Source organism: Arvicanthis niloticus, chromosome 26 (assembly GCF_011762505.2).
Source record: "Arvicanthis niloticus isolate mArvNil1 chromosome 26, mArvNil1.pat.X, whole genome shotgun sequence".
In the NCBI taxonomy this organism is placed as follows: Eukaryota; Metazoa; Chordata; class Mammalia; order Rodentia; family Muridae; genus Arvicanthis; species Arvicanthis niloticus.
Genome location: NC_133434.1, coordinates 34,922,092 through 34,947,125, shown reverse-complemented (window position 1 = coordinate 34,947,125; position 25,034 = coordinate 34,922,092). Strand labels below are relative to the sequence as shown.

General features: G+C 41.8%; 1 protein-coding gene across 1 annotated transcript in view; it reads right to left on the bottom strand.

The window, feature by feature from the left end:
- Positions 1-250: 250 nt before the first annotated feature.
- Positions 251-25,034, bottom strand: part of LOC143439381 (uncharacterized) — a 52,014-nt gene continuing 27,230 nt past the window's right edge. The window contains exons 16-29 of the mRNA XM_076925710.1: positions 23,506-23,613; positions 20,486-20,577; positions 19,824-19,848; positions 17,398-17,535; positions 13,991-14,092; positions 13,703-13,732; positions 11,902-11,966; positions 11,110-11,134; positions 8,465-8,578; positions 7,379-7,417; positions 7,245-7,286; positions 7,078-7,158; positions 3,524-3,634; positions 251-467 (exon numbers count right to left, since the gene is read on the bottom strand). Of these exons, the coding sequence (XP_076781825.1) occupies positions 394-467; positions 3,524-3,634; positions 7,078-7,158; positions 7,245-7,286; positions 7,379-7,417; positions 8,465-8,578; positions 11,110-11,134; positions 11,902-11,966; positions 13,703-13,732; positions 13,991-14,092; positions 17,398-17,535; positions 19,824-19,848; positions 20,486-20,577; positions 23,506-23,613 (1,046 nt within the window). The 3' untranslated portion in view covers positions 251-393. The remainder of the gene's footprint in view (positions 468-3,523; positions 3,635-7,077; positions 7,159-7,244; positions 7,287-7,378; positions 7,418-8,464; positions 8,579-11,109; positions 11,135-11,901; positions 11,967-13,702; positions 13,733-13,990; positions 14,093-17,397; positions 17,536-19,823; positions 19,849-20,485; positions 20,578-23,505; positions 23,614-25,034) is intronic.

Genomic DNA, 25,034 nt, shown 5'->3' with positions numbered 1-25,034 from the left:
CTTTTGAGCACATCCTTCTCTTTATCCTCCCGTTTGAGGAAGCACAAGAGGGCCTGAGGTCCTAGACTGTTGCCTTGTCACTGGGCATCCACCAGTTCCACTCCAGTGGGGGTTTCGATGGTTTCCTTTTACCCACACATAGGACTCTTACCTGTAGACCTGTTATCCCTGTATCCGTTTCCCTGCTCACTAATTTGTCCACATTTCCAGAGTTGTTCTTTAAGTGCAATTTAATGATACTAATATATTTATCAACATTTTATTTTTAAAGCAATTTAACAATCAGCTTAACATATTTACATCTGGGGGAATACAAGAAAAACAGTTACTTATATTTCTTTTGGTTGTGAGCTTAGCCTTTAATGGCTCAGCCATGTCTCCTGCTGCGGCCATTCATTTTGAGATACTCCTGTTGTCCTCCCATGCGCGATGTGGAGGACCAACAGGTACTGCGTTTGTGTCTGAACCTGGAAACAGAAATTAATTTAGTTAAGAGACACAGATGACGTTTTGACCAAGTTCTTGTCACTGTTTCCTGGAAAGATCAAAGTGACCACGGAGGTGCCTTCTTCCCTGCTATCCCCATGTTTGGGCAAAGTTTCTGCTGGTTTCGATTCTTTCCCTGTGTCTGTTCTCATGCTGGGAATAACACTTCTCAGGGCATTGAACTCCTCCCTCTTGGTACAGTTCTCCCGCTTGAACAGCTGGTCACCAGCAACCTTCATATCTGCTCCCCAGTAAAAGGAGCAACTGAGGTGGCATACTAAGTCTCAAATGGCTGTCTCCCTAGGAATATTCCTATGTAGTGCTCAGTTCTGTCTTCTCACCATTGGGCACAAGTCTGTGTGAGCAGCTTTGTAAGGGAGTCAAGTAGGGACATAATTCATGAGGCACAAGGTACTCTGACAGAGAGATAGTGGGTAAGTGAGGGACTAATAATAAAACACTCAGTTCTGTGGCGGGTGGGACTAGGGACACCAGGTCAGGAGCAAGGTAACAGGTGAAAAAGATTCTCCTTGGACTGGATTCTCCAGAGTCTCCCTGGACTGCCAGGCAGAGAACCCAGTGCCAACATAGCCAAAGGAAACAGAAGGAAGAGGGGGCTCTGGGTAAGAGATAATCAGAGAAAGAGCGATTGCAGGATGTGGCCAAGGAAGCAGGTTTTGGGAGCTGGGCAGGACACACAACAGAGACTCAGTGCACAGACAATGAGAGATCACAGTTTACGATAAGCAAGGCTATGGCATTTCCTCAAAGGCTTCTGGGAAGGCAATGGAGGAAAGAATATTTAACTCAAACTAGTGCCTACAGAACTGAAGAAACACCTCAGTACTCTCTCAAGTGGAACACACAGAAACTCCACAGGTATCTGGGGACAACCAGAGATCTCAGGAAGCCATGACAACATGATGGTAGAAGATAGGGGTAGGAAAGTGAGGTTTGGGCATGTGTGAGTCTATGGCTCCAGAGTTTCAAGGATATGGTGGCCAAGTGCCCATCTGTTTTAGCTCTATTAACTGTCTGCCATAGCTGTGGGAGATATTTAATATCCACAGTCCTCTTCCTATTACATACTCAAGAAAGAATATTTGAAAAACAGGCCAAACAGGAGCCAAAGGCCATATCCCCCATCAGCTCACTAGGTGTGAGACCCCAAATGGACAGGCCACCCTCTAACCCCCCTTGCCTGGCACCCCTACAAGCCCCTCGAGTGTGCAGAGCACCAGCTGTAAACGAAGTGCATCACCTCCCAGATGCCAGAGTGAGCAAAGGCTAGAGTGCCCTGCTCTTCCTCCAGGTGTGTCCTATAGAGTGGGACTAAAAGGACCAAAAGGAGAAAAAGAAACCTGCATGTGGTTCTGCGTGTATGGACAGAGCACAATGACGTCTGCTCGTCTTGTACTGGTGATCCAACTGTAAGATTCCTGTCTCCAGGTTTGTGCCAAGTGTCCATGAAAGAGTTCAGTCCCACCAAGTAGATTCCCTCTGTCACAGGTCAGTTTCCCAAAGTCAAACTATTATGGACACAATTGACTAGATCTTCATTAAGCACAACAAAGGAAACAGGAGGAAGCAGGTGTGCTGGCAAAGATGGTGTTTAAATGGCAGAGCAACCAACAGACACAGCAGAACCCACAGACAGCACTGCTCAGTGTTATGCCTTGAAAAGGAAAAGCTCTCGCCCCTCCACATGTCCCACTGCAATCTCCGCTCCCTCAGCCTCTGAAGCACAAGGGGTGACCTGGCTGCGCCTGGATCCTCTCACTGTATGCCACAGGGATGCTTGGACTTTACCTCATTCTAGTCCAGCCTCTGTAGGGTAGTTTTATCCCGATGTCCTAGAACACTGCTGTGTTGGGGGAAAAAAAAAAGAACAGAGGCTGGCTCTCTCATTCCTGCCTGTGCCAGGTGAAGTCATCCTGGTTCCCACAAGATCAACTTCAGTTTTCCTCTGTCTAGGAAGTTTCAAAATACCAACATCAAGTAATTTAAAGATAGTCTGTAGCTCAGTAGTTTAGGCCTGTGTTGAGCTCTTCAGGTATTTCACAAACACCTCTAATCTCAGCTCCTGTGGATCCATCCCCCACTTCTGACCTCTCAGGCCCCACACACATTTGGCGTGCACTGACACAGATGTGCACACACATACATCTTAAAAATAGTGGAAACATCCAAAATGTACTCAAGTATTTCTCACGTCATGTTGTGTGCTCAACTCTGGTGTCCCTATGATGAGTCGGGGTTTTGATCACTCTTGCTAAGGTTGCTACCCTCGAGCCCCTGGCTTCATTCACAGAGGTCAAACTCATGGAACTTCTGAAGCTGCTGGTAACTGGCAGTATAACCTGCTGCCCAATGTGTAAATCAACATGAAATTTTAGAGCTAAACTCAAATCCTCACAAGCACCTGACTGACTGAGCTGTCTTCCTGATGCTAAAAGGGACATTGGAGGCTTGGTGACCCTGTGACCTCACATAAAGACTGGAGTTCCTACATCTGCTGTCTATGCCATCAGACATACAAATTTAATTTTAAGACTTCACAATAGTTTCAAAATAGATTCTATATATGACTCTCCACAAAAGAAAACATACAAGAAATAACTAAATTTCTTATAAATGCAAGTACAGGGAGACAGGAAAGGAAACTTACTTTACTTTGATGATAACAAACTACTTAAAAGCCTTGGGCAGATGACACAGGCATTACTACTTTCTCCCTGGGTTACACCAGCTCCTTTGTCAAAGGATGATAAAGAACAGAGTATTAACTGAGAAGCTGAATCCTTGTGTTCATACGTAGACAACACAGTATGTGATATGAAGTGGTCACTCTCTCTGAGCACCTAAACTCAGTACTCTGCCCAGATGATACCTCTGCAGCATCACATCTGTGGATCTCGAAACCTATTTGAGCTGACTTTCTGACTCCCTTTGCTACCCTGAAAGAAGGCATGACCTCACCACTCCTGGGTCCTTTCCCATTGAATCTAATCAAGAATGCATTACTTAAAATACTTACAGTCTGAACTTTTCATGCTTGTGTCAGATGAGTCATCCTGTGTGTCAGTTTGTTTATAAGAACCATTTGTAGTAAAGTCATCCTTTGTGTCACTGTATTTATAAGAATTATCTGTAATAAAGTCAATACAGAAAATAACTTACACTCAAAGTATTGTCTCTAGTAGATGAAACCACACTTCTTCCTGAAAGGACCACCTCAGCTGTTCTTTGATTCATATCATTCAATGAGTTACAATACATTTTTATTTTAAAGCCTGTTTTTAAAGTTCTCCTGATGTCTAGGTAATCAACACTTTATAAATATTGCAAGATATCATATCATATTCTTAATCTATAATATGTGCTATAACCCATGACTATGCTAAAAGACTCAAAGTAATTACAGAAATGATCTTGGATGAGAAAAATACTGAAATAAATGTTATAGGTAAAAGACAGATTTCTATCACTTCTTCAGACTATTTTCAAACCAGGAAAATAGATGCTATTTCTAAAACTCAGTCAAACTTCTTTTCTCCACCCAAGATCCTATAGGGATGTGTGTGTGTGTGTGTGTGTGTGTGTGTGTGTGTGTGTATTGTATGACTATTTTTAATTGCTTTATATTTTCAATATATTTATTACTGTGTATGTACATGAAGAGTATGTTAGAGTACATGTCATGCCACATGTGTGGGGGTGTGTTAGCAAATCCCAGTGTTCAGCAGGGGCCAAATCAGCACTCTCCCCAACTCTAATGTCAATTTGCTGGTCCTCCAAGACAACTTGGAGGAGGTAGTTCTCTTCTTTCTCCTCTATGTAGGTTCCAGGAGTTGAGCTCAGGTCATCAGGTCACAGTTATGAAAGGCAAGCACATTGATTAATGGAGCTGTCTCTCCAGACACACAGACACACAGACAGACAACTTCAATCTTGATAGAGTGACACTGTTCTAGGAAAGGCAGTGCATTATGAAGCACATGATGTGATGGTGCTGAAGCAGTCACTCTCTTTGTACAGTAATAGCTCATTGGATGGAGACAGTATTATATTTACAAAACAACCACTACACAGCATTTGTTTCTTCTGGTTTTCCTTTACAGTGGCACCAGCTGTATTCAGTGTGTAAAGCATCAGTCCAGGTTCAGACCAGCAAACTGACATTAGAGTTGGGAGAGTGCTGATTTGGCCCCCCGCTGAACACTGGGGTTTGCTAACACAGTTCCACATGAGAACTCACACAAGAATGAGGTATTATGAGAGCATTAGAGCACCACTCAGGATGGTTCTCTACTTCTGTCCCAGGCTGTGGAGCTCACACAGCCTCACAACTTCTAGCTGACATCTACACTGCCTTTACCTATCACTAAAGGACCTGCCCATATCTAAATGGCTTTAGCACAGCAGTGAGGAGTGATCTGTTTCTCACAGGTCGTGGGCTTCCCAAGTGGTGAGCCTCCACACACTAGATCAGCATTGGTTCTTCTATGTGCCATTCACATCACCACAGTGATGAAAATCAAGATTCCTGTAGCAATCCCTATACTGGGCTATCTTACCTCAGACTTGACTTTATCATGGACTGCGATAGGCTTCAGAGATCCCTAAGCCTAGGCATAGACTAACAGAACCTCTTATATGATAGTTAATGCACTAAGAGAGTAATACTAAATACAGAATCTGGAAGTACATGTGGGACTTCCAGCTTGGCCCTTTTACCTAAGAGTGTCAGAAGCCTGGGTCAATTCATCCTTGATTCCAGCCAGGGGACATGTATAACTAAAGAAGACATATTGGAGTGCTGTTCCTCAGTGACTGAGTGAACACGATGCATATGCTGTAAATGCTGAGGAAGGTCACTCACTGGCAAATTATGTTGTCAAAGACCACACATCTTAGGTTCCATAGACATGTAAACCCCCCAAATAACACATTCTCAAATAGTTGTTCTTCTGGAACATAACCATGCTTATTATGAAAGTGTTCATTTTAATTTCACATGGAATTGGATTGGATAGTTATTAAAAAGTTTAAAAACAGTTCCCAAGTTGTCCTGAGTGTGTTCTTGGAGTCTGTTCCTAACATGAGCCACCACTATTCTACATATGGAACAGATTTCTATGTTTGAATGAAAACTCAGGAAGACTAGGTAGATTAAAATTATATATTAAAACGTTTACTTTGGTTACAAATGGAAACCCCACCACCATATATTATTAATGTCTCATAAATATGACGGCTTCTGTTTAGCCACCAGGCAACTCATAGAAAAGTGGTTGTTCTTCAAGGCAAGCTCTGTATCTCCTGAGCTACCCACACAGCCACACATGGGCATAAAGAAAGGTAGAACCAATTGCTTTCGGTGAGAATGTCTAATAGTTTCACATAACAGTTTTCACCTTCATTTTCTACACCATTATATATAAAGAACAAATTCCCATAGAGTTTGTAATACAGATTCCCTTCCCTCTGGATTCCCTTTACTGTATGTGGTTTCAGCAAAACATGGCACATAGAAATGACTAACATACAGAATACTGCAAACTGTGGGGACAAGGACACAGAAGAAAATGAGCTTTGGTTTGAGGAACTAAATGATAACAAACAGAAAAATGACATTGTCTTCTAACTTAGAGCATACTATATTCCTTTTTGGAAAAAATGATAAAGAAAGAGTAAATTAGGAAGTATGTCATTTTTGTTTAGATAACACATTCATGACCTGATGTGGTGAATTCATACGAGGCCATAAACTAAATACTATGGGTTCTAGTCTGAGTGTAAAATGCCCCTCACAGCCTTGTGTGTTTAAACATGTCCTATGGAGCCAGTAGTGCAGTTGGGGAAGAGCTTAGACTCCTTAAAGATGGGGCCTCCTTGGATGAAGTCAATCACCATGGAGGACCTTTAGGTTTTGAAGCTGGCTCCACTTCTGTTAACTTTCTGTCTTCTGATTATGGATTGTGAATACAATGTGACCAGCTAGTCCCCTGGACCTACAGCTGTCCCTTCCCTGCTAGCTTCCATGTCTTCTTTAACATGATTCAAGGATTCACTTTAACCAGAAGTCACAATAAACAATTCCTCCATTAGATTGTTTCTTGTCAACGTATTTTGTTACAGCAATGAAAAAAAATTAAACTCAGTGACCACTAGTAGATTCTGGTCATCACTTCTGTCCATTTGGAAGACCCTTGAATTGACTTTCTGATTACTGCTAGGCAATTTGTGTGGTTCGAATATGTTTGGCCCAGGGAGTGGCACTTCGGAGGCATAGACTTGCAATAGGTGTGTCACTCTTGGTGTGGGCTTTAAGACCCTCTTTCTAGCTGCCTGGAAGCTCGTCTTTTCTGTTTTCCTTGGGATGAAGATATAGAACTGCTGCACCAGGCCTGCCTGAAGGCTGCCATGCTCCTGCCTTGATGATAATGGACTGATCTCTGAACCTGTAAGTCAGCCCCAATGACTTGCTGTTTCTTATAAGTGTTGCCTTGGCCATGGTGCCTGTTCACAGAAGTAAAACCCAAACTAAGACATTATTCATTGTATCTGACCAGGAGCGCCATTACCTACCAGTATCCAAATTAAAACTGTGCAGGCTGGTGTCACTTCTCAAGTCATTCTCCATTTTGGCTTCATATATGTCATGTATGTCTAGAAGAAAATCAGTGAAGAACAAGATCTTACTACCAATGACCTACCACTACCAAGACCATCTCTTTGAAGGCTGTTCTCCTTACCAAACTCATTCAGAACATCATCATTATCCAAATCACCAGTATCTGGAAGAAAGGCAGGCAAGAGTTGGATGTGACCAGGAATACCATTACCATACCACCACCAAGATCATCACTTTAGAGGCTGTTCCTCATACCGAAGTCATTTTCAGTCCTATCTTCAAACATATCAACATCTGGAAGAAAATCAATGGAGACAGTGAGTGACTCCTACCTTAGTGATCATAATACCTGAAGCTACCCTGCCTCACATGAGAACAAGTTCAACTTCCTTTGGCCCACATCATTCACTGAGAACCACAACAGACATTCTACTAATGAGCTAGAGTAACACCTCATATATCAAAAATACTGCAAACGTCTTAATTCTTGTGACACAGAGATACAGTCTTACTTACAGCTCCTATTATTAATAGTGAACTAGGAACTTGAGCGATGGCCCTATAGTTAACAGCACAGCTCTTCCAGAGGACTGGGGTTTGATTCCCAGCACCCACATGTCATTGAAGTTTGGTCTTTTGCTATGTATTATTCTCTTAAATACTGGCCTCCAAGGCCTACTTGCCCCCAAGGATAAGAGAATCTGCACATAGGCTGAAGTGACACTATGCAACCTTGCCCTCCAAGTTACCCCTGATTGATGAGTAAAGATGCCTGCAGCCTATAGCTATAGTATATAGCCTGTAGCCATGTGCGCAGAATTGTAAGAGGCAGGGCTTGGGGTTGCCCAGAGTTGGCATGAGAGAAGAACCACGAGGAGAGGGAGAAGGTGGAAGGAGGAGGAAGCTGTCATGGGATAGGTGAACCGTGAAAACTTAACTCTGGGGTAGCCAATTGGAGTTAAGAGCTGCCCACATGGAACATGGCAAGTTAAAACTTGGGGTTATAGATGGGGAAATAGATTCTAATATCATAGAGGGTAGATCTATGCCCAGCTTTAGTGCTGATTAAGGCTTATTATAAATATAAAGGTTGTGTTTCTTTTATCTAGAAACAGAATGGCCAAAGGCAGTGTAGAAGCCCTGGATTGAGATGAAATATTTCCACAGTAGCATGGTGGTTCACAACCATGTGCTACTGCACTTCTGTGCTATTGTATGCCCTCTTCTCGCCTCCACTGTTGGTATGCAACATGTGGTGCACCCACATACATACAGGCAAAGAACACTAAAACTTAATGGATTAATTTTAAGAATTCAAACATTATTAAATTTTCACAGTACCGTCTTGTGTACCACAGGCCTTTTCGGCTGTAAACACAGTCTGTGGCTGAAATGCACCACTGATTTCATGATGCTGGCCACACACGGAACCCAGTCTTTGCAATATAGCGGAAACTGAAATGCAGTCACAACAAAAACAGGTTAGCTGAATCACATGAAAGGAAGGCTGACCACTGCTCTGTGCTTAAACATTTGATCTCATTACTGATTTGCATGTACATTTGTCTGATACCCAAAGTCACTCCCGGAAGACCAAGGACATCAGTGAACACTTAAATCCCATGTGACATGGTCAGTGTAGATACGATCTCAACCCATGTGGATGAGAGGAGATGGACAGAAGAGCATTTGACTGAGTGTGCAGGATGGCCAGCATCCAAATGATGTTCAGAGCCATGAAACTTGGGCAATTCCTCACTTCTCTGTTCTTGAAACCACATGACACTACAACTTCCTTAGGACTCCCATTAAGCCTAATGAGTCTGAAGGAGTAAATGAATGTCAAGCCCTAAATGTATATCACTAGCACTGAAAAGGAGCTCTATGTGTAAATCAGCAACAGGCCACAGTTAGAGTCAGAGACAGTGTATGTATGATGCCACACCGATGTTTTACAGTTTGTGCACAACATATACTATCGCCTAAAGGAAAGGGTGTTATTAAGGGACCATCTCTACTTCCTACTTTGTCTGAGGACACTGTAAGAGGTACCTTAATAGTATGGACCAAGTTATCTGACAGAAAAAAGAAAACAGAAACAATGATACATGTTTCACTTTTCCAACTCTGCTTTTGAATGGCCTTCAAAAAATGGGCATTTCCTTTTGAAGCAGTGATATGAGGAAGCAGGTTAGTTCCAATGTGTAGCATTTGCGCACCACTGTGTTACCCTCTCTGTGGCCTCTCAGTGTAAACTCCTAAAAATCAGGCGGCCACACTGAGAGGACCTCATAATGATTCTGGCTCCAACTTAGTTTAACCCACTTGTCTCATTATTGCTTTGCAAAATATATTTCCCCCTTCAATCGACAAACCCTGGATAAGTCCTCAATCTAAACTGAAAAACCAAGAATTCTGGTGATTCAATAGACTAGATCTGTTCTATTACTTACTTGGTAGCAATGGCCTTTAGTGCTGTCTATGTAGCTTTGACTAAATACACCTCAGAGAAGGGAGGGGTTTTAGTAGCTCAAGGTATGCACCTAACCTTGCTTACTCCTTGCCCAGAGTCCAGCTCTACACAATCTTCTGTCCATATTGTAGCCATGAGCAAGACACATAGTCCCAGTCCCTTAACCAGAGCCCCTCATTCCCTAATGTCTCAGTATATAGACACACCTTGAGGAAAAGGGCATCTTCAGAATGATGACTCTCCAAAGCTAACTGCATGGATTCACTGACTGTAAAGACTCCCCATGGTCTTACTTACTATTCACCATGGAGACCGATCAGCATTGAGTGCAAGTACTTTTGAGGGATAATCTAGATTCACTTGAAACATTTATGGTCAAAAGAATGGCTGAGACCAGATCAATAACTTCAGGGGTGACTGGAGTTATTATTAGTGGTCGAGCCTTGAACTGTGGATTTTGGACTAACGGCAACAGGTTCTATTATGCTGAAGTGTTTCGTCAGTTCTCTCTAGAACCAGCCATGGCACAGATCCACAGTGTATTCTGGCAAACAGTTTTCTATTGTTGGAGGGCTATGACTTACAAGAAGTAGACTTTTTCCTTTTCTTTTTGTTGAGGTGATGGTAATTGCTGTTTTGGGGCAGGGTCTGTATCACAACCTGGGCTATTTAGAAAATGCCTGAGACTGAAGAAGACATTAAATTCCTGACCATCCTGAATTTCCTTTTGGAATGCTAGGATCACAAAGCTGTGTGCTAACCTAGTTTCTGCAGTGTTGAGTATCAGTCTCTAGGCCTCACACACAACAACCTGGTATTCCCATAGCTGAGCTAAAATAAAACAAAACACCCTATATATCAGTACACCTGAGATATCTGCTGTAACCTAAGCATAAAAGATACCTTTAAGTTCTGACTACTGGAACACAGGACTGTTTGGGTTCTCTGGAGGTAAGGCTTGCTCCAGGTATATGCTGGAAAGCTGAGATTTCTACACAATTTCTATACATATCTTTATAGAATGAGAGGCAGAGGTTATAAACTGAAGTGTGATATGAATCCCATATGTCTGCTCTCATACTCCCTAGCAATTCACCTTAGTCACTCATCTTGCTGTCCTGGTTGGTTCTTCTGTAGCGTGGATTGCTAAGAAATTAATCTACCATATGTGGCTAGGATGAGCTCTGACCTAATTAATTTAGCAAATGGGTGAAAACTCTGATTTCTTTCATTGACAAAACTGACACTGGAAATTTGTTTAGAAAGTTAAGAGAAACACACATAGTCATTTCATTACACACAAAATCCCAAGACAGCTAAGGGGAAACAGGTAACTCTAGACTTATGACCATGATTTGTCACTTACAATATCAGTTGTGATCTTAAACTATACTCTAAATCCTCCTTGCCAGCAGGTTGCTCTGAAAACACTGGGGAACTACACAAAGACAGTAAGTAAGTGCACAGTTCTTATCTACAGCGTGTCCTAAGAAACCCATTCCAGAATACATACGGCAATGCCATTTTTCTGACAGGACCTGCAATTTAGAGAAAAACACTCTTAGGCCCAGATCGTACTGAGTTAAGTTTGCACAGATCTTTGATTCTCTTGTTTTATTGAAGAACTAATAAACAAAAAAATGTATTGTTCTGTTTGATACTTTCACAAAACACCTGAGTCTAGGTTGTGTGTAAAGAAAACAAGTATTTTCTCACCTTTGCCTATCAAGCATGATCAGGCAAACCTATATCTTTGTCCTCTACAAAAGGGAGTTCTAAAAGCTACATTATTGGCAGAGAAGCATGTTGACAACCTGATCTTGTGAGATGAATTTCTTCAAAGGAGTTCCTCTTTCTTCTAATTATCTAACTTTGTGCTTTAAAGAACTCACCACCTCAATGTCCCTTAAAGGATGACAGAAACTTTTACCACATCAACATTGAGGGAAACTCATTCCAAGTGTGCTAACCTTAGAAGTCCACAGAGGAAAGTCAAGAGAATAAATGGAGGAAAAAAAAAAGAAACTTGTCATAAACCATATGCCTGTCAGTTCTTCTACATGTTTTAATCTAAACAGGTAAGTGTTTGTCAGAAGAGCTTCCTGACACTCTCTGTGGAACCTGACACAATTCAGTCTTCTCTCATGTTGTGTCATGCCATGGGTGGCTTGGCATAATTCCCTCTCTTCCTAGGGATATCTGCTCTTTAAGCTGTCAGTGTTATAATTGAATGTGGTATCTATAAATAAATAAAGGAACCATAGAACTCATTTTCCTACCTTAGGAAAGGAGGAGGCCATCTTACCTTAACCAGTGCCGGTCTGTCAGCATCTTCTTGTGAGGCTTTCATTTGGTTCTGCTCACACATCTCTAGAAGACAAAATGGCCCTGAGCTCACGGTACTGCCTGATACATACCAAGTGTTCTTAGCTTGATATAGACAATGGCATATGGATTGAGTCCATATGCCTGGCTGTACACATAATGCTATTGTGCACTGTGTAATGATTATCCTTGTATTCTTCAAATTCTATCTCTGCCCTTATATCTGGTTGCAATCTGGACATGGCATTATAATGCTTATTCTAAGAATCTCCTGTCTCAATGTTGCATAAACATTGCTCCCCAATTATCCCCAGATTGGCCAATAAAAAGCTGATCATCCAGCGACTAAGCAGAGGAGAGACTAGAGCTGGACCTATGATCACAGTGGAGAAGGGGGAGAGAGAGGAAGGGAGAATTTGTCTCTAGGAGAGAGTCCAGAAAACACCATGAGAATACACATGGAGCAGAGAGAGTCAGATCAATACTAAAATGAAAGTATCTTGGGCATTTTGGGTGGGAGGTAGCAGATTGCCTTAGAGTATTAGATTGGTAACTTCTCAGTTACTGTACCATGAAGCTTATGAAGTAAATCTAATAGTCTGTGTCTCTGTAATTTGGGAGCTAGTGGGTTAAAGAAAAGCTGCTACTTTATGTTTGCACTGGCACCTAGCCTTGATGGATATAGCTGAGAAACAAAGTGAGGCTTCTCCTGGACTGTTCCACAGATGAAAGGGGCAAATCAAAGGAAGACCTGAAGAATCAATGAGGAAAAACAGCATTTTCCCTCCAAGATTATAAAAGAATCCATCTTGGATTGGTAAGATGAAATCAGTGTTAAGATTAAGTGATAGATTTCTATCATTTATTTCTTCAGGCCATTTTAAAGTCATGAAAATTGACATTTCTAGAGATCCAGATTTTTTTTGTCTACTACAGATCAAGGCTAGCATACTGCATTCATTAATGATATATAGTTTTTAATAACTTTCAATTATTATTGTCATTATACTTGTGTATGTACATGAAGTGTGTGTTAGAGTACATGCCATGCCACGTGTGTGGGGGGTCTCAAGACAACCTGCAGGAGGTAGTTCTCTCCTTTCACCTCTATGTAGGTTCCAGGAGTCGAGCTCAGGTCATCAGGTCACAGCTATGAAAGGCAAGCACATTGACTAATGGAGCTGTCTCTCCAGACAGACAACTTCAATCTTGATAGAGTGACACTGTCATAGTACACGACATTACATCATGTACTATGAAGCACATGATGTGATGATGCTGAAGCCGTCACTCTGTGTTGTACAGTAATAGCTCATTGGATGGGGACACTTAGAATTTTCCTTTATGATGGCACCAACTGTATTCACTGTGTAAAGCATCAGTCCAGGTTCAGACCAGCAAACTGATATTCATGTGAGGAAGAGCGGTGATTTGGCCCCTGCTGAAGACTGAAGTTTGCTAACACAGTTCCTGCTGACTTCCATGGCTTCCTCACCATAATAGAACTTCCCTTGAGTTGGAAGCCAGAATAAACACTTCTGCATTAAAATGCTTCATGTCAGGTTATCACATCAAAAAATAAAAGCCACTGAAATAGGATGACTTCATGTTAAGATCTCATCATCTTCTGCCCACTGGGGAGTCTCCTGAATTGCCTTTCTCCTTCTCTGCCTCCCCAGCAGAAGAAACAACACGATTACGCCTATACTCTGCCATTGAATCTGACCAGAAATGCCACTGCTTGCCATGAATGCTTGCTTACTTCTTACTAGTCAAGTTACCTTCAATGTTGTCGTCCATGTCGTCGATATCTGAAAGACAGTCAGTGGAGAGAGTGACTCACACATTGGTGCCTATACTAGGTGAAGCCACGCTGCCTCACACAAGAACACTTGTCATTCAGTGAGGACCACAATAGACAGGGATTGCAGCTCTACAGATGAGTGGGGAAAACTAACATGTCATGTTAAAAGTAGTGCAGAACATCCTCATTCTTTCCCCAGAGGAGATGCAGTATAAACCTACAACTATCGTGTAGAACTCAAACTAAGATTGAATTTCCACTGTACCGTTAGTGCTGCAGGCCTTTTCTGCCGTATAAAGGACTTTTCCATCAGGTCCTTTCTGGGACTTGATCTCTTCCATACCGAGTCTTCTAGGAATTGTAGAAACTGTAATGCATTTGCAACAACAATAAAAACATAGGTCAGCTGACCTGCATTAAAAGACAGGAAGCCTAACAATAGCTGTGTTTAAACACTGCACTTATCTATTCAGAATTCTTGATAATGACAGGCACCAATGCTCACTTACTGTACGCAGGACTGGTCAGTCCTTACATAGGTAAGCTCTCCGTTCATGTGCACGAGATAACGTGGACAGAAGGGTAGTATAGTAGGGTGATGAGCACACAAATCGCTTTAGGAGTCATGTAAACACAGTGAAATGTGGGTTATTCCTTGGTTCTGCATTCTTAATGATATGACACTACAATTTCCTAAGCACACACAGTAAGGTTAATGAGTCTAGAAACGTAAATGAATATTCTAAATTAGCTATCATGAGAGAGCTGGAAAAAATAAAGTCCCTTCCCTTCAGTTGGCACACCCTGCTTAAGACACCAGACAAAGAGGACTTAATCCACTGCACCTGTGCATACACACTGTTGGTGACAACTGCCCTCAAGACTGTCTGAGAGGCCTGAACACAACAAACAAGGAGCAGACGCTTCAATAACCCTAGGTTCGCACCTTGTCTGGTATACTGGCTGCTTTTGTGTGTCAACTTGACATAAGTCAGAATTATCAGAGGAGGAGGAGCCTCAATTAGTGATCAATGGTGGGGAAGGGGGCAGACATGGTGGGCGGAGCCATTCCTGGCCTAGTCATCCTGGTTATGCCAGAAGCAGCCTCTGCATCAGCTCCTGCCTCCATGTTCCAGCCCTGCCTGAGTTCCTGTCCTGACTTCCTCCAATGGTGCACTATGTATGATCTGGAAGAGTATGCCAAATAAGCCCTTTCCTCCTCAACTTGCTTTTTGGACATGATATTTTATGGCAGCAAAAGATGCCCTAACTACAACATCTAGTCACTGCTTCCTCAATAAAGTCCAGTTAGCACTCTCAAACTCTCTTCTCCACAGGCCATCCAATGGCAGGGTACACACAGTCCTGCCTCTCTCAACTAAAAACCTCCTTGGCCTGGACACACAGACAGACATACCCTGAGCCCCAGCCATTTTAGAAATGATCATATCCAGTGCTGACTGGATAATCCACTGAGTGCATAGATTCCCTGCATTCTCACTCATCAGTCAATATGGCAACTAACCAGAAGTGAGGGCAAGTACTTTGAGGGACAGAGTCTGATTCATCTGGAAAAGATAAAAGAATGACTGAGACCAGTGTTGACTGGAGCTCTTAGTGGATAGCATCCCTACACCAGTATGTAGGTTTCAGAGTCATGGGAAGTTTCTAATTATGTTAAAGCATTTTACCAGTTCCTTTGGGATTCAGCCATGTTAAAGGGAAACCAAATTATGATACATATGCACTATGTTTCTGATGTTGAATGTCCTGTTTTCAGAATGGCATGGCGAGGAACAGGTGAGCTTTTCCCTTTATTTGCTGTTGTTGATGAAATTATGGTGGTGGTGGTGGTAATGGTGTGGTGCTGGTGGGGGTGGGGGTGTGTGGTAATAATAATTAATGTTTTTAGGCACTGTCTCATGGCACAGCCCAGGCTGGTCGGGAAATGCCTAAGACTGAAGTAGACATTAAAGTCAACTACCTTGCATCCCTTCTGGAATACTAGGACTACAAACCTACATGCCAACACTCTTGTTTCTCCAGTATTGAGCATCAAACCTTGTTCGTGACCGTTTGAGCTAAAAACAAAGAGGAAACCCAGCACATCTGTGCTCCCTCTGTCTTTCCCAGTTGTGAATATCTGCAGCCAGATATGTAGAAGCTAACTTCAGGTTCTAGCACTGGAGCAGCTGTAGTGTTCCTTGAGTTCTCCATAGGCCAGGCTTGTTTGGGGTTTATTATAAAGAGCTAGGATTCTTCTATATTGACTACCCATGTCTTGATGAGTTGATAGATGGAAATTTTAACTAGGAATGTCACTTTTATGCCATATGTCTGGGAACACAATTATCTATCCACCTTAATGAGGGTTGGCTCGTCTGTAGCAGGGCACGCTGAGAAATGACTCCACCATCCACGGCCATGATGAGCTTGGGCTAAATGATGTAGGGAAAGCATGGTCTCTCATTTTTGTTCATTTACAAATTGGCTGAAAATTGGGTTGAGCAATTGGGTTATCTTTGGGGAGATTTTTATACAACACACAAGTTTTTCCATGCCTCTGTTTCCATGCCTCTAGACAATAATTGTTTTAAGATTCCACAGACTTTGTTTATGTGATATATGTTCATTCTGACTTGACCTTTGTCAAAATAGAGTTTCTGTCCATAAGCATGTTTCCCGTACTCGTGGCATGAAAGAAAGAACTAAAATAATTATTAATAAAAGCAATTGGAGGACAAGGCAGCAGAGAAAATGGGCTCTGGTTTACTAACATACATTTTTAAAAAACACCGAATTCCTGACCATACAACATAGTCATTTCTTTCTACTTGGAATTTACTGTCTTCCTTTGTGGAAAGATGACAGGAAAGAGGTTCCTTAGATTTCTACCTAGGCTCCACATTATAGGACATGACATGTGCAATCTACATATCTCTGTGTGTCGTGGTTTGGGTCTGCACCTGATGCTACCCCAGGAGGGAGTGGAAACTTTAAGGTCTGGGGCCTATGCTCAGTCAGCAGGTTATGAAGGGCCAACCTTCAGGTTCTGGAGCCCAGGCCCACTTCTGCTTACTGCGTTTCCTCCTCAGTGTGGATGCAAAGGGACAAAGTGGTCCCTACAAACAAGGCCACCCACACTGTTCCTGACAGTGCCAGGGATTCAAACATGGCAGAAAACACTTCCTTCCTTCAGTGCTACTTCTTAGGTCGTAGCAAGGAGGAAAACAACAGACAGAGTGACCCCATAAGAGTTGCATCATAGCTTCTATCCATGCAGAAGGCCCTTACACTGCATCCAACCAGGATGCCATGATCTACAAAAAACAGGGTCTTTGTACTTCAGAAAGGTATGACAAGATGAGTCTGACATTTCATCACTGCCACCTAAGTCTGAAAGAGAGCTAGATGAGAGAGTGACTCACACAGAGTGCTTGTCGCCACACTGCCTCACACAAGAACCAGCTCAGCTTTCCTTGGGTTCCTTATCATGTAATCAGAACCAAAAAAGGCGTTTAAATGTGGTTTTCTAGTTCTACTAGTGGGCTAGGGAAATGAACAATTCCCATTTGAAAACTACTGCAAGATATCTTCGTTTGTTTTATAGTGTGGATACAGTATAATCTACAACTACTGATAATAGCTGTAGTTATTGAATTTCTACAGTACCGGCTTTATTTTCTGGTAGTGTCCCTGCCGATGGTCCTGTTATTGTCGATGGTATTGTCACTGCTGAAGGCGCAGGTGCTATGTCATGCGTAAATGAAACGGTCCAGCGAATCCCACATTTTTTCAGCATAGCAGTGACTGGAATGCACACACAACAAAAACATTTAGGTCCACGGGATTCATTAGAGACAAACAAGAGACTAACAATTCTTCTGTGTTTAACATTTGATCTCATTACTGACTTGCAAACACACTTGTCTGATTCAGAATGTCACCTCTGGAAACTCATGGAAATCAGTGAGCACTTAATAGAGATATGGCATGGTCATTTGTGTAGTGTAGGTGAGGTCTCTGTTCACATGGATGGGACAGTATCGACAGAGCAGTGTGAGTGTGAGATGGCCAACATCACTTCACTCTGAGAACCATGTGAACACATTGAAATCTGTGCAATTGTACAGTTCTGAATCTTGACGTATAACATTACAGTTTCCTAGCAACGCACATTAACCCTAAGGAAGCTGAAAAGGCAAATGAAGAAAAAGCCTCTAACAGCAAACACTGATGCCACAAAGGTCCTATATGGTGTTTGCTGATGTCAGAGAATCAGCTGGATGGTGATGGTTAGAACCACAGACCATATTTGGATGGCTTCTGGAAAGGAGATATGGTTGTTTCTTTCACTATGTATACCATGTGACTTTTACAGTTCACAGACACAGCAGTATGACCTACACAGAAAGGCATTACGACACCTTTACTACACCTCCCACTTCTGACATGAATTGACATGAAGGCACTGTACTAGTTACCTACTAATGTCACTGTGACAAAGTCGCTGACAAACAAAACCATTTTCAATCCCTGCTACAGAAAGTCACCATTCCTCCCAAAGAAGTAGTGTAAGGGACCATGGCATGTGGCATTCCTCCCCCACAACTTCTCGTGGCCAGCTCCTCTCAGTGGGTCTTTCAGGCATTGTCTTATGGGCTCATATGGCTGGGAAAGGCCATCGACTGAAGATGAGATTGAGTTCCTGATAACCAAGGATCCCCTGCTAGAGTGCTAGGTTAACAAACCTAGGTACACCCATCACACTTTATGCACTCTTAAATATCAAACCCAGAGACCCCTGAGTCAAAGTCTGGTATTCCAATGACAGAGCAAAAACACAAACAAAACCACAAAAACCAGCCTTCTGTCTTTCCCAGCTGTGAATGACTGTCACCTGATCCCCAGCTGCTACCTGAGGTCTCTGATCACTAAAGCAGATAAGGAACTGCTCTCATTCTCTATAGGCAGCAGTATTTCTGAGGACAAGCTGGAAAGCTGAATGTGTCCTTGTGAAATGACAGCTCCTGTCTCCATGGGGAGATAAGTTAATAACTAAAAATGTCACTTTTATACCAGATATCAGGGAACACATTTTGATCTTGTACTCCCTAGCTGTCCACCTGGACACTCACCTCCTGTCCTGGGTGGGGCTTCTGTAGCAGGGTCTACTGAGAATTGAATCCACCAGACATTGCTGTGATGAGCTACTAACTAAGTGATACAGGTAAAGCATGGTCTCTGATATTTTTCATTGACAAAATTAACATGGGTAACTGGAATATCTTTTGGGAGAAAACATATAAAGACATGTTTTGATACAGGAAATCCCAAGGCCATTAAGGTGAATGAGGGAAGGACATACACATGATCATCATGTGTCTCTTCAGATATGAGTTGTTGATTTACCCAAATCCACAATCTCATTGCCATTAGGTTGCTTTGAAAAGAATGAGAAACCAACAAGACCCAACAGAGCTGGTGGCAGCATCCATAGGTTCAAGCCAGACGAGTCCACACGCCATGAGGGGGAGTAGACATGGGCTCCCATTGCTAACCAAGAAGCTGTCTGCAACTGACACCCACTCACAAAGGAAACATGAGTTTTCTCAAGTGGATTCTCACTGGGTATATAAACCACATTTCTGGTACATCCTGTGTCCAACAGTAGAGCCAACAAATAACAACCTAACTAACATTTTTATAGATTGTTTTTGTCTCGTATTTCAATGTTCTATCTTAACTAATATTTTTGTATATTTTGTATATTATGGTTTCTGATTCTGTATTTCTATACTGTGTGTGTATGTGTATGAAAGAGAGAGAGACAGAGTGTGTGTTTGTTGTGCTTTTTCTGTGTTTTATTTCTTTTTTTTCCTGTTTTCTAAGGAGAGAGTGAGAAGCATACAGACTTGGATGGGTGGGACAGTGGGGAGAGCTGTAGGGAAATGGGAGAGGGAAGCATGAAGATTTTTTACAATGGAAATAAATATGTTTATAAACCAATACAGAGTGGAGAACTAGACAACGACAATGAGGAAGTGCACAGTTCTTATCTACAGTGTGTCCTAACACAACCATTCTAGAATACATACTGAATCTTCTCCTTCGAGACGGGACCTGAAATTTAGAGAAAACACTCTTAGGCCCAGATCATAATGAATTATGTTTGCACAGGTCTATAGTTTGTTCAGTGTCTCAGGTTAGTGGTAAACAGGATTGGGAAGAATAGCCAAGTCAAAGATTTGATATTAGTCTGTTGTGTGACATTCTTATAAAACACCTGAGGCTGGGTACTATGTGAAGAAAATAAGTATTTTTTACACTTTTGCCCATTTAGCCCAGATCTGGCAAACTTAATCCCTTTGTCCCCTGCTAAGACTTCCCTCAGAGCTACTTTGAAACATGGTAGAGAAGCATTATGACAGCCTGGTGCTGTGAGATGAATCCCTTGTAAGGAGTGCCTCTGCAGCCCAATTATCTACTCTAACTTCCTCCTATAAAGGTGTCTCTGCCTCAATGTCCCTTAATGGACATAGAAATCTTCTGCCATATCAGTATCTGGGGAAACTAAACCCAGCTGTGTTAGCCTTGGGAGATCCCTGGCAGAAAGACAAGAGGACAGTTGTAGAAGAAGCAGGAACTTCTCCTATACCATAGACTGTCAACTTCTTACACATGTTTTCATCTACACTAGAAATTGTATCATGAAAGTAACCTTTTTATCTGAGAATAAAAAAAGGAAAGGCCATCTTACCCGAGTCAATGCTCGTGCTACCTCTTCTCCTGAGACCCATGGTACTGTTGCCTCTTTTCCTAAACTCTTCATTTGATCTTCCTCATTCAAATCTAGGGGGACAGGAAGAACTTTCAGCTCATGACATCACTTGTCATGAGCAAGGGTTTTTATGTTGGCAGTGACAGAGACATATGGATTGAGTCTATATGCCTTGCCTAGGTGCATATAGTTAACAAATACAGTTGAAGCACTGCAAGACCCTTCTCACAGCTCCAAAAAAGGAGAGCAATGCAAGACCTCAAGAGAAATGAGAACGAAATGTTATTCTCCCAAATAGGAGTCTAAAACCCCTGTGAAATAATCCACCTTGGATTGGGTCAACAATGGATAAAGGTTGTGATAAATGAGAGTTCTATCCCTTTTTCTGGCAGATTTCAAGTCTTTCTAGATTCCTCCTAACCTGTTTCAGCCACTACAGATCAACATACACAGATTCTGTATTCCTTTACCATGATCTTATGTTTTGACATTGCTCATTCATTACTGTGTGTGAATGCACACATACACAGTGTCTATGTAAGAATGCATGCTATGTAGCATCTATCGGGGGTCAAAGAACAGGATGTGGAGTTGATTCTCTCCCTCTGCCTTCATATTGATCTGATAAATGGCAACTCAGGTCCCAAGAACTGTAAGAAATATACACTTAGTCACTGAATCATATTACTATATGTACTATAAATACTATGGCCCTAGCATATAGAATTGTGATCTTGTAAATGTATACATGTTCAAGGAAAATTAATGTAGTATCAGGCACATGATGTAATGACGCTAAATTATTTACTCGTTGATACATAATACCTTATTGATGAGTGCAAGATACTGACATTTTTACATTTTAAATAATAACCACCACACATTGTTTTTGTCTCCTGCTAGGTTTTCTTTGCTGGGTCATGCTCTGTATTCCTTTTGTAAGGTGGATGTCGAGGTTCAGTCACCCCAAATCACATTAAGGCTGAGAATTTTGATCATCTGCCCCCTGAATCTCTAGTTGTTCAGCAACAGGGAAATTAGTACAGAAGAGGTACTCTTGTACAATGGTGAAGGTTCTCATAGCCTAAACATAAGCACAGGTCAGCAGTTTGCAACCTCAGCCTCAGGGCCACACACCTGCCTCCCTCCTTGGCAACATTCTGACCTAGGGTCTATTCATCATCAGGCCTCTCCAGTTCCATCCAGGGAATATCCACCATCAGTAAGAAAGCATTCAGTACACATATCTGTATCGTTCCTGAGTAATTTAGTGAACATAACATATGTGGTGTAAGTGCTTAAAACGGCTGTTAGTGATATGTACTACTGTTGACCTTGCCCCCAGCATACTTTACAGATTCACAAAAAACCTAGAGTCAATTCTCAAGCTACTGTTCTCAGATATATCCTTGTTTATCCCAAAGGTATTCATTGTAATACTTTAAAAAAGACTTTTGTTGCTCAGCAACAGATAAAACTATAAATTAATTCCTGTGTTGGCCTGAGTGCATATTCAGCATCCACTTGTTAAAGTAAAATCACTGTCACTCTTCAGGAACTCCCAACCACCTGACTAGTCAGAAGACCCTGCTTGAATAAAATGAACTATAAAAGACTGGTTAGGTTACCATTATTTGTTTAAATGTCTAGTACTCTTAAACATAGAAAATCCACTCTCTTATATTACAGCTGCCTCGAAATATGTCCCTGCTTCCTTGAGCTATTGGTCAAATTATGGGAAAGTGTGTATGCTTGAATGCAAGCACTTTATTAACTGAGCTAGTCACTTAACCAGCAAGAAGGATATAAAGATACAGGAAGAAATCGTTCCTAGTGAAAAAGTGATCTTACATAGCAAATGAAGTTTTTCCATTTGTTTTCTAAAGGCATGCACAATAACCTTTGAAAAAGAAATGTCCCCTATATGTTCAGATACATCTGGTCCTTAGATGGTGGCTCTGATGAGGTAGGTCATGGAACCTTTAGGGGACAGCCTTGCTGAAGGATGTTACTGACAACAGGGTTTGAAGAGCCCTTAGTCTCACCCTAACTCCTGTTCATTCTCTCTCTTTCCAGTTCGTGGTTGAACATGGGACTTCTCAGAATGAATATGTGAGTGTGACCTGTTCAGTAACCTATGTGATGTGACTTGTATGTATATGACTCAGGGTTGATCACTCACTGTTGGATAACGGGGTTGGGGGAGGGGGAGGAGTTCATCTCTGAAGAAGACTGTTTCTCCTGTTCTCAGTATTCTCCAGTTGTCTACACTTCTTTCCCTAGGGGCAGGGCTCAGTGAGATTCTCCTCTTCCGTGTTAGCATGTCTATTGGTATTGTATCTACTTCACGTCTTGTGTAGGCAACCATACTGTTGAGCTATCATTTGGTGAAGCTTCCCTGTCATTTTTGTGGGAGCAGATTTCCTGCTCTCCTGGTTTTGACAACGTTTCTATGCAGTCTTCCTTGATGTTCCCTGAACCTTAGGTGAAGGAGTTATGCTGTGTATGTATCAATTGAGGCTTGGCACCTGTGGAGAAGTTTTCAAATGAGCTTAATGCATTTTGCATTATAATATGCTCATAAGCCTACAGAAGCCAGAAGCACAATGTACTGGGGAAGTCATAGGCTCCTATAATGGAAACCTTGTGCCCTGGGAGTTGATGCTGTTTGGAAAAGTTGTGAAATGTTTAGGAAGTGGAACATCACTGGCGAACCCACACCACTGTGGACAGGCTTTAAGAATTCACAGCCTCACCCAACTTCCAGGTGGCTGTTTTCTGTTTGTCATTAAAACATGGTCTCTCAGGCTGCTTGCTGCCATGACTTTCACTACCATCATTGACATTGATCCCTGTGTGATCTTAATGGGACAAAATCTTTCTTCTATAAGCTGCTTTTCATCCTACTGTATTATCACAGCAACAGGAAAGTGAGTAATACAAGTGTTACCACCAATGACTATTAATAAATCAAACTAATTATTGAATATCAACAGTACCTTTATCAAGGCCACAGGCCTTTGCTGCCACATCCACAGGTGATGTTTCAGTTTTGACCCTCGAGGAGTTGGTGGGCCTACACCTCAGCTTTGTTAAGATAGCACTAACTGGAATGCATTCACAAAAAAAGAGGGGTCAGCACAGTTGAATTTTAAAAATGAACAAAACCCAGAAAAACTAACAACTGTTCTGTGTATAACTTTGATCTCAATAGTGACTTTCAATCACACTCATCTGATACAGAGAATTACTTCTGGAATATCACAACATCAGGGTCCATTTAACACAAGTATGGCATGGTAAGGTCTCAGTTCATGGGAATGACATAGTATTGACAGAGAAGCAATGGGACTCAGTGTGTGAGACAGCCATTAAGATCCATGTAAACCTAGTGAGACTTACGCAACTACTAGGTACATCACTGTTGGCACTATGACACTCTATTGCCCAAGCACTTACATTAAGCCTGATGAATCTCAGAAAGTAATGAACATAGAGCCTTAAAGAGTAGCAGTAAGTCTACAGGAGTGTTCTGTGGTGTTTGCTGACTGAGAGAAAAATCAGCAAGACAGTAATCAGTGGTTGTTCTTTTCATTTTTCACCTAAACATGGTGTTGCACAATCTGTGAAGATTGTATAATACCACACTCAGACAGAGAAGTAGGGAAGAGGCTGTCTTTATGCCACTGTGACATAATTACCCTAAGAGAAAAAACTCAGAACCGGAATGGATGTTCTACTTTTTTCAGTTCCTAATTTATATACGGACCATTTTCCCCAAAAGGAGTGTTAAGAGGAAGTTTGGTTAGTTCCAATGCCTCCATTTTCATAGCAATGTTTAGCATACAATGACCCCACAGTGATTCAGACTCCAAGCCATTCTAACAAGGCTGTTATATTACAGTGTGGACAGAGGGCATTTCCTTTCAATTGATATATTCTGGATAAGCCTTCAAACTCAATGAACAAGACAAGAAGTCTAGTGATTTGGTGATTTAATGGATGTGTCTGTGCACACCACTTTCTAGGTGACAACTGTCACCAACACTCTCTCTGTGAAGCCTGAACTAAGAGTAGTCCCAGAGCAGGGCACAGCCTTCACTAGGTCTGAGTGTGTACACCTCTCCTGCTCATTCTTCCTCAACAAAGTCGAGTTTCTACACTACACACTTTACTATCCACAGTCCAGTTCTGACAAATACACAGCCCTACTTGCCTTTAACAGCAACAATCTGAAGTGGATGTCAACTCATAGATATTCCCTCATTCATAGGCATATTAAAAATAGTGACATGAAATCATATTGTTTGATAGTGTGTGTATATATATATATATATATATATATATATATATATCCATTGAGTGTATAGGCTCCCTATACACTCCTATTAGCCAACATGGGAACAGCACCAGTGAGAGGAAGTAGCCTTCAGACATAAAGTGTAGCTCATCTTGAAAAGAAGTACGGTCAAAATAATGAGACCATATTAATAACTTAGTGGACACGAGCGTTGAGATGTGTGGCTCT